General features: G+C 41.8%; 1 protein-coding gene across 1 annotated transcript in view; it reads left to right on the forward strand.

Annotated features, from left to right (window-relative positions):
- The first annotated feature begins 6,540 nt into the window (after positions 1 to 6,540).
- Positions 6,541 to 13,776, forward strand: part of LOC145402049 (DBH-like monooxygenase protein 1 homolog) — an 85,232-nt gene continuing 77,996 nt past the window's right edge. The window contains exon 1 of the mRNA XM_080274146.1: positions 6,541 to 6,662. Within this exon, the coding sequence (XP_080130272.1) occupies positions 6,541 to 6,662 (122 nt within the window). The remainder of the gene's footprint in view (positions 6,663 to 13,776) is intronic.

The raw sequence follows: 13,776 nt of genomic DNA on the forward strand, positions 1-13,776 counted from the left end.
AATGCTGGTGCTACTGTATCTGTGTTATGTGTTTCCTGTTACTTTGGAAATGATATGTTTTTCTTGGCACTGGTTAAGCCCACATTATGTTAATCCTTTCAACTAAACGACGTCATATATATTATACTATTGCTGTCTCCAGACGATTTCATTCAGCTTATGAAGGATCTCTAATAATGACGGGGATAATTTAAGACTACATGTAACCTCTACAGTTCGATAAGTCTCTGGTAAGTTGCATAGCCTGTTAAAAAATAATATAATATGAAAGAGGTCATCGGACTGAAAGAATTAAATGTTATCCTCATCTGTAGTAAAGACGGCTTCGGTTAATGCCAATCGACTACATGATGATCATTGAGTTAGACAATCCGTGTTTGCTAACTTTGGACTGACAACCATTTGCTTGGTAGACAAGTACATGTTAAATTGCATGACAAGTCATCACGAACTCGAAATTTCCCTAACAGAGTTCCACAGGGCTCTATTTTCACATCGACACTCTTCAACCCAGACATATAGTGCATGATATTCCTACACTCCAGTGTCCAACAAACATTGCCTCATGTGCAGGTGACATCACCATCACAACCTCACACCACACTGCAGGCAGCCTGCGCACTGCAACATTGTCACGAATCAATTCGCGACATTTCCTTTTTGTGAGAAGCCACGAACTATTAGTGGAAAACTCACTGTGTATCGCTCAGCTAACCGTTTCTCCCTCCATTACGGAGTATACTTTCAAATCATTCGTCACCGTTTTCAAAAAGGTGACCGATTTAATGCACGTCACTAAGTGCTGTACTGAGCGATACTATTGTTTTTATTGTTCGCCTCTGCTCATTCGACCGTTAAAAAAATGCGGCCGAGTGCTCCGCTTTCCCACGACTTACTCAGTCTTGTGTTTGTTGTGACGGAGGAAGGTCCTGTGCCGCAGTGTGAGAGGTCAGCTAGTACCCAAACTCCACTTCACAGTTAGTCCAGTCTTCCCACCCATCTGGTGATACGCAGCATTCATCGACTATAGTATTTCTTTTGTGTATTTACTAGTTATAAGAGTTTAATTAAGGTGTTTTTTTTTTCTAGACGTAAGTATTTAGCTCGTGTGAGAGTGAGTGCGTCTCATTGATTTGAAATGTAACGTTAAATTTATTTTTTGTAATTAATAAATTTAACTTCCTTTCTCGAGCTTAATGTAAAGTAAAAATCTTGTTTCATTTTTCCATAATTAAGCTTATTTTCCATATAGCTCCTAGCTTGCATAAACGTTTGCTTTCATAACTGGTACTTAGACCAGTCTTGTTGTTTTAACTTAATATCCGTTGTGCCATCTGGGAGTTAAGCATCGGCAAGAACCTGATGTTAGTATTAGTTATTTATTGTCAGGGGTGATGTAACTTTCTCCAGAGGCTAACAGTACAGTAATTCAGCAATTGTGAGTAATTAGTCTCTGCTGTGTACTGTTGAGAAAGTTTATAAATTCTCGTTCTTGAGAATCTTAGCAAGTCAGCGTAAAGTAATCGTTGCTTGATGTAGCAAGACAATCATTGTCTCTGCTCTTCAATATTATTGAATATTATTATCAAATTAAATAATATTTAACCATTTATTCCAAAATTACCGTGATATTATAAAAACCCCGTGACAATTGGCGACCTCGCCAGGATATTAACTCCTAGTTCTAAAGCTATTCACGAGATAGTGCTCACTCATTCATATTTAGGTATTTATCATTAAAGTTTATAGGCACAAGTTTACTGGTGTTTACCGTTAATTTAGCAAGTGAGTTTTTGCTTTATTAATCAATAGAGTACTTAACTCTAGTTTATTCTTGGTAACGCCAGACGATTTTATTCGCTTCTGGGAAGTCAGCGTACCCATTGTGTTTATTATTGAATCTTCCCAATCATTTGCATTTTTGCTTTAATTTTTGCCAGTTAACTAGATAAGACTGGTCACCACTAGCTTGTGTCTGTATTCTTTATTTGTTTATTAGCATTCGTTTTGCGAAGCAGCAATCAGTACTGAGTCGCTAGTTACTTAGTAAATTGAGCTAGCATCATGGCAGCCAGTGCTTATGTACAGGAAGCCAAAGATATTGGTCTCACAGACCCAGAGAAAATACAGAGTTACGTTCTCTCACGGTTCAATTACGAGCAAGAACGTGAGAAAGATGCTCGTGAAGAGCGTAGGATTCAGCGCGAGTACGAGCGAGAACAGCGCGAATACGAGCGAGAACAGCGTGAGGAACGCGAAAAACAGCGTGAACATGAACAAAAACAACGCGAGCTCGAGTTAGAAAAAGAGCGACAACAGCGCGAACACGAGCTAGTACAAGAGCGAGAACAGCGCGAATACGAGCGTGAACAACGAGACAAAGAACGAGAACATGAACTTGAAGTGCTGAAGCTCAAGCGAGATTCCTTGGGTTCAGACACATCTGGTGCAGTTGGTTCAAGCTCCACGAGCGCTCTCCCTGCACATGTTATGGCGACCCCACACATCAAGCTTCCCCCATACAAAGATGGCGAGCGAATCGAGCCATACATAGCTCGATTTGAAGACATGGCTCAGCTTTACCAGCTCGATGATGCAGCTAAGCGGCTTCAGTTTCTTAGCCTGTTTGAGGGCCCTGCCCTCGATATTCTCCACAGAATTCGTGGAGACAATCTCACGTATGAAGTGATGAAAGCTGCACTCATTAAGGCGTATGGTCTCACAGTAGACGACGCCAAAGCTCAGTTCATGCGAGCTCGTCTCCAAGACAAGGAGACAGCTGTTCAGTTCCTTGACCGTCTCACTGCTTACTTAGGTGAGTGGATGGAGAAAGATGAAACTCCTTCCACGCGTGAGGGGATAATTGACCTTATGCTGCGTACACAGCTAGAGAGGTCGTGGCCTGCTGAGCTCATAGCACAGCTTAAGATCTGCCAGGTGAAAGATGCCAGCCAAATGGTAGAGAAGGCTGATGCATTCTTTACTGCATACGGGTATCAAGCTCGTAAGCAAAATACCTGGAGCAGGAAAGATACTGCCAAGTCTGGGAAGCCGTCTCAGACTGAACCCCAGCAACAAGGCCATTCTCAGAATAATGGCCAAGGTCCAAAACCGCAGTGGAAGGACCAGGGGCAAAACACTCAGAAACCTGAGTGGAAGAGGTACAACAAGTACCCTAACCAACAGCAGTATCAGCCACGCAACCGACCTGTGGGACAAACTTTTTCACCACCAGCTCAAAAGAGGCAGGAAGCGAATGCAGCCTTCATTCCTCAGCAGCAGCCTGGTGGTCACGTCCCTACCAGTGTGGGTACTTCCCCACAGTTCACTAGTCCCACAGTGACAGTGAACCCCCCCTCACAGATGGCCAATGTTCCATCTTCCCAATATGACCCTCAAGGCACAGTGTTTGCCACATCAATTCAGCAGCCTCATGAGTGGCTAGCTGCATCCTCCACAGGCCCTCCCACAGGTGACAGTACCTTCCTTGTACAGCCAGGGTTTGTGGGAGGCATTCCTGTGAAGGTCCTGAGAGACAATGGTTCCTCAGGTTGCTCTGTTAAGCAGAGTTTAGTTCGGCCTGAGCAGTATACAGGTCGACAGATCCATGCAAAGCTTATTGATGGATCAGTGAGATTGTTCTCTGAGGCATGTATCCAGGTGGCATCTCCATTTTATACTGGTACGACACTTGCGGTTGTCATGCCAGAGCCTTTATTTGAACTCATCATTGGAAATATTCAAGGAGTCAAGGATAGTTGCTCCAATGATGATGCTACTCAGACTTCGGCTGCTGCGGTAACACGAGCCATGACTGAGGCTCTAGACTGTGTCACCCCAGTGATCATTGAATCGCCGCAAGATCTGATGTGCAGTCAACTTGTTGTGCAAGAACAACATTCTGACCCGACACTTGCTACCGTGCGGAACAAACAAAAGGGTCGAGTGATTAAGTATTCACGGGGAGGTCGAGCCAAGTTCCTTCGTAAACAAGGACGGCTCTACCGTGAGTCACGAACACCCGAGGGCGAGGTTCGACTGCAGTTTGTCGTTCCCGCCAAGTACCGCCTAGCAGTGTTACAATGGGGTCATTGTTCAGCCTCAGGAGGTCACATGGGCAAAAGGAAGACCCAGGGCCGTATCCGAGCTGACTTTTTCTGGCCAGGGATGGGACGAGACATAGATAGTTTTGTCCGTTCCTGCAGTGTGTGTCAAAGTAACACCACTAATCAGGGACATGCCCTTCCTGTGCCGTTTCTAACCACACCTGTAATCTCTGAGTCAGTTGAGAGACAGGATAGTGGTAATGTGGGTGTAGACCTGATGTCTCACCTACTAGCTGCTTACTAACTAGCAACTGTTGTATGTTGGGTTCCGTAATAGGCATCCTAAGCGATTTGAGTAATCCAAGGACCAGCCTGGTTCCCAGTTAAAAGTGTAGACCAGACGTCTCACTCGTTGGCCCTACAGGACACAGTATATCCAGGGCTTGTACATACATGTATACCATAAGTTAAGGGGGAAGTTTGAGAACCTTGCAGAGACAGTCCGAGGCTGTGTATGAATTACCTTGTGGAATGTCTCGAGCTGTGGGCCTCTCTGAGGATTCCCGGAGAATGCACATTACCCACATGAGTGTTCACACCCACGGTGGGTGTTAAAACGTGACCTGCCCGAGATTGCGTAGCGATTTTCAGCTTCCTGTATTACTCGTAAGTGTAGAGTTAGGTTAACCAGTAAACTGCCCGTTCTAAGCAATTTGTGAATTCAAGAACTGGCACGTTTCCTGGTTAATAATGAAAGCGTTAACCAGTAAGCTATAAGGGTTCTAAGCAATTTGTGAATTCAAGAATTACGTTTCCTGGTTAATAATGACAAGTACTGATTGCTAGGCAGAGAGAGAGAGAGAGAGAGAGAAATAACAGTTTTGATGCTCCACCTTAATTCTTTTCGCAGGTGTAGCTGGTGGGTGCAGCATTGCCGTGCAGATCAGCTGGCCGTTCCTGTTGCATGCTGCCGCCCCTTCTCTTCTGCCTCATCATCATTATTTTACTATAAATTTGTATTACTGTGTCATTTTACACGTAGGTACAGTTACACTACAACTGTCACACCTACACCGTGTATTACATACACTACACTACATAACAATTAGTTGTTAATGTAAATGTAGCGAACTTTCGCTCAGTTTGACCTGAGTACAGGATTTTCACAGTCGTCACGGAGTTTTTCCCTCAAGCTTGTTTCTATTAACGTAAATACGAGGTTTTTTCGCTCACTGGCGACTGCGACTTTCTCCTGTAGCAGGATAGCACACACACCACAGTGTGAATCTCGTGCGAATGACTTAGGATGTGTACACATATATATATATATCCACAAATTTTTTCCCATAAGGAAAAAATTTAACATTCTAAGGGCGTAATGTCACGAATCAATTCGCGACATTTCCTTTTTGTGAGAAGCCACGAACTATTAGTGGAAAACTCACTGTGTATCGCTCAGCTAACCGTTTCTCCCTCCATTACGGAGTATACTTTCAAATCATTCGTCACCGTTTTCAAAAAGGTGACCGATTTAATGCACGTCACTAAGTGCTGTACTGAGCGATACTATTGTTTTTATTGTTCGCCTCTGCTCATTCGACCGTTAAAAAAATGCGGCCGAGTGCTCCGCTTTCCCACGACTTACTCAGTCTTGTGTTTGTTGTGACGGAGGAAGGTCCTGTGCCGCAGTGTGAGAGGTCAGCTAGTACCCAAACTCCACTTCACAGTTAGTCCAGTCTTCCCACCCATCTGGTGATACGCAGCATTCATCGACTATAGTATTTCTTTTGTGTATTTACTAGTTATAAGAGTTTAATTAAGGTGTTTTTTTTTCTAGACGTAAGTATTTAGCTCGTGTGAGAGTGAGTGAGTGCGTCTCATTGATTTGAAATGTAACGTTAAATTTATTTTTTGTAATTAATAAATTTAACTTCCTTTCTCGAGCTTAATGTAAAGTAAAAATCTTGTTTCATTTTTCCATAATTAAGCTTATTTTCCATATAGCTCCTAGCTTGCATAAACGTTTGCTTTCATAACTGGTACTTAGACCAGTCTTGTTGTTTTAACTTAATATCCGTTGTGCCATCTGGGAGTTAAGCATCGGCAAGAACCTGATGTTAGTATTAGTTATTTATTGTCAGGGGTGATGTAACTTTCTCCAGAGGCTAACAGTACAGTAATTCAGCAATTGTGAGTAATTAGTCTCTGCTGTGTACTGTTGAGAAAGTTTATAAATTCTCGTTCTTGAGAATCTTAGCAAGTCAGCGTAAAGTAATCGTTGCTTGATGTAGCAAGACAATCATTGTCTCTGCTCTTCAATATTATTGAATATTATTATCAAATTAAATAATATTTAACCATTTATTCCAAAATTACCGTGATATTATAAAAACCCCGTGACAAACATCTCACACACGGCAGACTTGGGTCGATAATTGCAGGCTGACGATCACCCCAGCGAAATCCACCACCACACTCATCACAAGCAGTAAACATGAACATGAACAGTGTACGTGTGCCACACACCCACTTGAGTAAGATCCTTGTAGCGACATGTGACACCGGACTCTTCCAAGACATCAAGAAGCGATGCACCCCAAATTCAGTGCACCAAGGGTAATTACAGGATCAAACACTGAGCAACATAAGGAAACGCTCGCTTTACTCTGCAGGAGTAGACTAGTACCAGTCGAGCAGGTCAGTACTCTCAAGGTGGATGGAAAGCTGATGACAGGGAGAGCTGGAGCTCCCTTTTCATCAGCCCTTGGAACAAGTTCCTGACCATCCCCCTTTGCTGAACTTTTTCAGTGTCTCAGTAACACAGAGAGTAGGCCAGCATGCTCTCTAATACAAGTGTCTCTATCAACACCAAGCTACATGAACAGTACACACTACACTTCCTTTTCCAAAATTCAAAACAAATCATGGCAACTCTATACATAGCCTCGGAGTCCCCAGGGGGGGGAGGGCGGAACCATAAATGCCCCCACCATCCTCCTTTCTCCCAGTCACGACTCGAGCTGCTTGGAACCACTGTCTGACTCACTTCATTTCTGCAACATTCGCGGCCTTTCCTCTAACTTTCGCTCTGTTGAGCACCACCTCTCCTCCTCTAAATCTCACCTTCTTTTCCTAACTGAGAGCTGTCTGAGGCAACTGACAGCAAACCCTTTTCTGTATCCTCCTACTTTCTCTATATTCATTTCAAAGCCAAAGGTGGTTGTTTTGTATATATACAGAACGACTTATCTTGCTCTCGTGTTCCTGAACTCGATTTTTTTTTTAATTCGCTACACTCTAGCTTCGGCTTTCCCGTCATTCTCTGAAAAATATATCTGCACTGTTTACTTATCCCCTAGTTCTACTGACTATGAAAAATTCTTCGACTACCGTACTTCTACGATGGAACACATTCTATCCATTTCTCCTTTCTCTGAAATCTCCATTCTAGGGGATTTCAGTGTTCACCACCACCTTTGCTCTCCTCTCCTTTCACTGATCCGCCTGATGAACAAGCCTACATTTTTTCTATCCCTAATGACCTAGAGCAGCTTGTACACTACCCTACCCGTACCCCTGACCGCCTTGGAGAGCGCTCCCACATATTCCTTACAACTAATCGTTCTGCTTACACTGTTAATCTTTCCTCTCCGTTGGGCTCCTCTGATCACAACCGTATTACCTTAACCTGTCCAATCGCTCCGGTACGGCCTGTGAACCCTCCGAAGAAACGTTGTCTGTGGCACTTTGGAGCTGCAGACTGGGAGGCCCTCAGGCAGTAATTCTTTGATTTTCCATGGAATGATTATTGCTTCCATGGCCGGGAGCCATCTGAGTGTGCCTTGCGCATTACGAGGGTTATTTTCTCGGACATGGAAGCATACTGTACATTCCCTTCTCATTTCCTTTGACTAATGCTAGAAAGCCTTGGTTTAATCGCACTTGTTCTTATGCTGTCTGCAACAAAGAGAGGGCCTATAAAAGGTACCAGAGCCAATCCACCCCTGAATCACATCTTTTATATGTTTCTGGCCGGAATCGTGCTAAGTTCGTTCTACGCTCTGCTAAAAATAATTTCATCTGTACTAAATGCTCTCAACTCTCCAACTTGAATACTTCCCACTCCTTCTGGCACCTTGCCAAAAACCTTTCTAACAACTTTATCTCATCATCCTTCCCTCCTCTTTTCTACTCTGATGGTTCTGTTGCTATTTCTACTGCTGATCAAGCAGATCTTTCGCTCAGACTTTCTCCTCCAGTTCCACCTTAGACGATTCCAGTGCTGTTCCTCCATCACTTCCCTCCTCAGACTTCCTCATGGCTGACATTAAAATTTCTTTAGCTGATGTATTTTCTGCCATCACAGGCTTCAATACTAACAAGACATATGGGCCAGAGGAAGTCCCTCCTGTTGACCTCAAGAACTGTGCTTCTGTGCTTACACCCTGCCTAGGTTAACTCTTTCGCCTTTGTCTATCATCCTTCTTGCTGGAAGTTTGTTCTCATTCAGCCAGTCCCAAAGAAGGGTGACCATTCCCAACCCCCTAACTATCGTCCAATTGATTTAACATCCTGTGTCTCAAAAGTTTTCGAGTCAATTCTTAATAGAAAAATTTTAAAGCATGTTTCCTATGACAACATTCTTTCTGATCGTCAGTAGAGGTTCCGTCAGGGATGCTCCACTGGCGATCTTCATACCTACCTTTCAGACTCCTGGTCATCCTCCTTTCGGGACTTTGGCAAAAGCTTTGCCATTGCAGTTGACATCTCAAAGGCTTTCGATCGAGTCTAGCATAAATCTTTAATTTCCAAACTGCCCTTTTATAGCTTCCTTTCTGGTCGTTCTATAGCCGCTGTTGTAGACGGCCATCATTCTTCTCCAAGATCTATCAACAGTGGTGTTCCTCAGGGCTCTGTCCTATCACCAACTCTCTTCCTTTTATTCATCAATGACCTTCTAAGCTGTACATCTACCCTATCCACTCATATGCAGACATGGGCATCATCTGTTCTCTAAAAGTGGGGGGGACAGGAGATGCTAATTTTGGCAAGATAAGCGAGCCCATACAGCAATATTTGGTGCATATTAAGGCTATATTAAAATGAATACATGACATTAAGGAAAAAAATTCATCTCATATCATAAACAAGCTGTCTGGAGTATCCTCAAAGAGTAGTTCAATTTTGCTTCATTAATAAATTAGCTATAAACTAGACACTGCAGACCACATGGTGCAGTACATACAGACTTTTAACGAAAGGGAATCATTAAAACAAACAGCTTTCCTTGTTTTACTGACTAATCCAGGATTCTTAATTTATAATAGAACACCATGAGTCAAAATGCATTCCACAGCACTTCTTTATGACTAGCGTCATATTCTAGTATTAAGCTCAGTACATATATTTAAGATGGAGACGGGATTTCTGCACCTAGTTAAAGTGAACATAGTATATGTACAAATTTGTCTATTTTCTTTGCAATTTTCTACTAACTCAAAATTATGACTTTTTAAAATACTGTACTTGTATCAAGAATATTATCCCCTGTGATGTGTGGGGACCCAAGGCTTTCATAATCTAAAACAGACTGGCCTTGGGTTCCTTCTTCCTTGAATTAAAGCCTACATCCCTAACAGCATTACAATACAAAAACTTCCAGTTACCTCTTGGAGATTCAAACCTGCATGCAAGACATGACCATCATCCCAACTATAGTTCTTTTACACTAACTTGGTCTGGATTTCCATTCTTTTGCAATTTCTTTCACATAGCTAGATGATAGAAGACACTGCTATGACTGTGCATCCATTCCACAGCACTTCTTTGTGATTAGCATCATATTTTAGTGTTAATCCATTGTTACAACTCAGAATTCAAGATAGAGAGATGGCAAGCTTAGACTAAGTTAGAGCAAAACCAGTACAGCACCAACAGATCACTAAGACAACATACCATAGTACAGAACTTCCTTCAACATAGTACTTCCTTCAACATAGTACTTCCTTCAACATAGTACTTCCTTCAACATAGTACTTCCTTCAACATAGCACTTCCTTCAACATAGTGCTTCCTTCAACATAATAATTCCTTCAACATAGTACTTCCTTCAACACAGTACTTCCTTCAACATAGCACTTCCTTCAACATAGTACTTCCTTCAACATAGTAGTTCCTTTAACATAGTACTTCCTTCAACAGAGTAATGGTGCTTCCTTCACCACAGTCTGGTTACAAATACTCTCAATTTTCTCCTGTAATGCTCCCCTTCTTCACTGACCCTTCACAAAATCAGCAATGAAAAAGTAACGAAGATAAGTCAATGGAAACTAAGCCTGGGAAGTTAGTCTACTCCATAATATACTGTTTACTAAATGACTTGTTGGTCATTTTGCACTATGGCACAGAACTAAATTGCAGATGAATTATGAGATGCTATTCCTTCACCTTTATCATTCTCTTTCTGTGTCTGCCCCTTCTCTTCCCATTTCTCTCACCTTTCCTGTCACTTTTTATTACTCCTCTTTCCTTTCCAGGTGGCTTTACATTGAGTGACAAGCCTAATGGTTTCCCGTAAGCCAAGAAACCATTTACAATGCTGGATGGTAACCATATAACCAAACCATACGTATTCCCTACGTGTCAACAAGTAGGTTGGTGGAGGGTTAGTGCTCCTCCCCGTGAAACAACTATGGTCCTTTCGCAGCAAGAAGTCCGTTCAGGGTGTGGCAGAAGTTGGACTTTCTCCGAGTGCAACGTTGCCAATTTGACCACCAATTATCGGATTATCACTCTGTCTCCCTACCTACCCCCATCACACCTGTTTCTCTCTCTCTCTCTCTCTCTCTCTCTCTGTATATATATATATATATATATATATATATATATATATATATATATTGTATATATTTTTTATTTATTTTCAACTTTTTTCCACACCACCTATGAGGTAAAAGTCTAGGCGCGTTTTATTTTTAAGAGGTTTCCCCTGTAGGCCTAATCCTCTCTCTGACCCTGGGTCCCTCGCCGACCTCGGCGTGGCACCATGGGAAAAAAGCACTGCCACTTGTCATAGAATTCATTCAAATCGTTGTTATAATTCTAAAAAGTGATACTCAATGTACTATATAGCTTCCTTTACTATATACAGAATATAAAAAACAATTTCAAATAGCACATAAATGGGAAATAAGAGAGAGAGAGAGGCATGTACTACGGTTGATTTGGCAGCATCGCTAGAGGTGATTCACCAGGTGGGCCCCACCCTGAACGGACTTCTTGCGGTGAAAGGACTATAACTCAAACAGCCACCCCTTAGGGCAGTGATTATCAAACTATGGGTCGCGACCCAAAGGTGGGTCGCGAGAGGGATTTTGATGAGTCGCAGGGACATAGAAGAGGCCTAATGTTCTCGGTGTATTTTATTTACTTACTGAAATTGTAATTATCCTTATTACACTATTGGCATATTCATAATAATTATAATAGGCTATATACCGGTTACTCTCTCTCTCTCTCTCTCTCTCTCTCTCTCTCTCTCTGTAGAAAAAAGTTTAAATTCCACTGTGTATATTTGAATTTTTACCCTGTGGGTCGCGAAGTCTTGAAATATTCAAATAGGGTCACACACTGAAAAGTGTGAGAACCGTTGCCTTACGGGATTATGGCGTCTGGCTATAGATAGATACAAAGATGCTTACGAGGCTCCTAAACACTTCATTACCAGTGTACAGTATAATCCTGCATGTGGCACACTAGTTCTCACTTGTTTAATATTAACATGATTGCAACTTGTCAGTATTTAGCATTCATCTGTCCATCACCCAATCCCTTTCCGCCCTATCAGGAGCACAGCGGCCCAGGGATTATTAAATGTATGTGTATGATGAGATGGAGGAATGGAGTGGAGAGGTATATGAGAGAGAGATTTCCCATGTCATTATATTTCCCATAGTAGGGAGCACCTGTTATTTATTTTTAACTTTGTCTTTCGTTATTCAGAGTAGTGTAGCCCGTATCTTGTGCGCACACAAGAGCAACTTCTGTGCTGCCAGGAAAAAACGCTTATCCAGCATTCTTAATGTCTCATTCATGCTGAATAATGGATGTTACAAAACTCACTGTGTGGCTTGGCTGATGCCTAGTTTGTCATCAACCACACTCTATATATTTTTTTTCCATACATTTGATAATCATTTCACCATATTTTCGTATGCCTATCACAATCCACAGCTGTTCACTACAGATTTCTATATAGCATTACTAGACATTTATAATGATATAACTTACCTAAACTACATGTAACAATGAATAGTATAAAGAACTTAGGCTCATGCAGTGCTCTTTGTAGCTAAACACTGATTCAGCTGATGGGCCATCATGCTCTACAGAAAATTATAAATGTGAATGGTAGACTCTAAAGCCTTGTACACACCAAGATACAAAGTTGCGCAACATGGTCTCTGGACTGTCGCCCATCTATCTCAGAAAAATCTAAATGTGTCTCGCAACAGATGCTAGACACGGTCTCTGGGTCACGTACACACCAAGATACTTTATCCAGCAAAAGTCGCACGACAATGTCACTAGACTTGCGCAACTGTCTCAGGAAAACCTAAATCTGTCGCTGGACATCACGCGACAGTCCAGAGACAAGATTTCAGTTGTATCTTGTCTCCCACTAGATATGGGAGACAAGATACAAGTTGCTCGGTGCGAAGGGAATTGGTAACGGATGACGGAGTTTTTTTCCTTGTTTTTTTAACCCCTTAACCGTGGGCTTGTTTTGCTTTGACTTGCGGCTCCTGCGGGCATATTCGCGCTCCGACAGACTCTCTAAAAATATTTGCCAAAAATCAGTTATTAGACCTAGAATATTAAAATCACATATGCTTGTGGCACATACCTTCAGCTTTCTCCTGGGGTGTTTGTTGAGCCTTCGTCGAGTACCGTAGGACTTGTGGAGACCTCTGAAGTTGGGTCCACTTTACACTTCCCGACAACCCGTAATATGATTACCACCGCCTGATATTATCACTAGAAACACTATTCTATGATTCTCATATAGTTTGGAATCCATACTCCAAAAAAAAATCACTGTGAAAGCAATGAAAATTATGATCGCTTATATGACCTTCCCACTTGCAATCGTTCGCCGCTGGTGTTCTGTCATTTATTATTCATAAAAACACTCACAGTTTATATTTCTATTACTATATAACACTTATATATATCTACAGTCTTTATCCATGAGTTTCCTTCAGTAATAGTAGTTTATTGTCACTGTAGGCATTCAATTTCTCTTTCAGTAAAATACGTAGCATTCACTTTCTCGTCCTGTATACTAGCGTTGAGAGTCAGTGTCACTTTCACCTTCACTCTCATAACTCATAGTATTCATACATGCTAGAGTGAAACTTTCACTTTCATTACTCCTAGTATATATACTCATATTCTAATAACACTACTCATTTACATTTCTATTTACATTCTCTACTTTATTTACATTATTTACATTTCTATTTTATTTACACTGTGTTAGGCACTGTCACATGCCATAACTTATAAAACTATTTGCCACTGTTCACTTATATTTACATTCATTGCTTTCACTTGCTGTTTACACATTATTTAAACATTATTTACATTTCCACTTGCACTGTTTTACTCACCAGAAAGATCGTAGTCCTCTCTATCATTTGTCAGCCCTTTACCTCTTTCCCACACGAGG

This window comes from Coenobita brevimanus, chromosome 57 (assembly GCF_032717465.1).
Source record: "Coenobita brevimanus isolate Jiangsu-jjx chromosome 57, ASM3271746v2, whole genome shotgun sequence".
Lineage (NCBI taxonomy): Eukaryota > Metazoa > Arthropoda > Malacostraca > Decapoda > Coenobitidae > Coenobita > Coenobita brevimanus.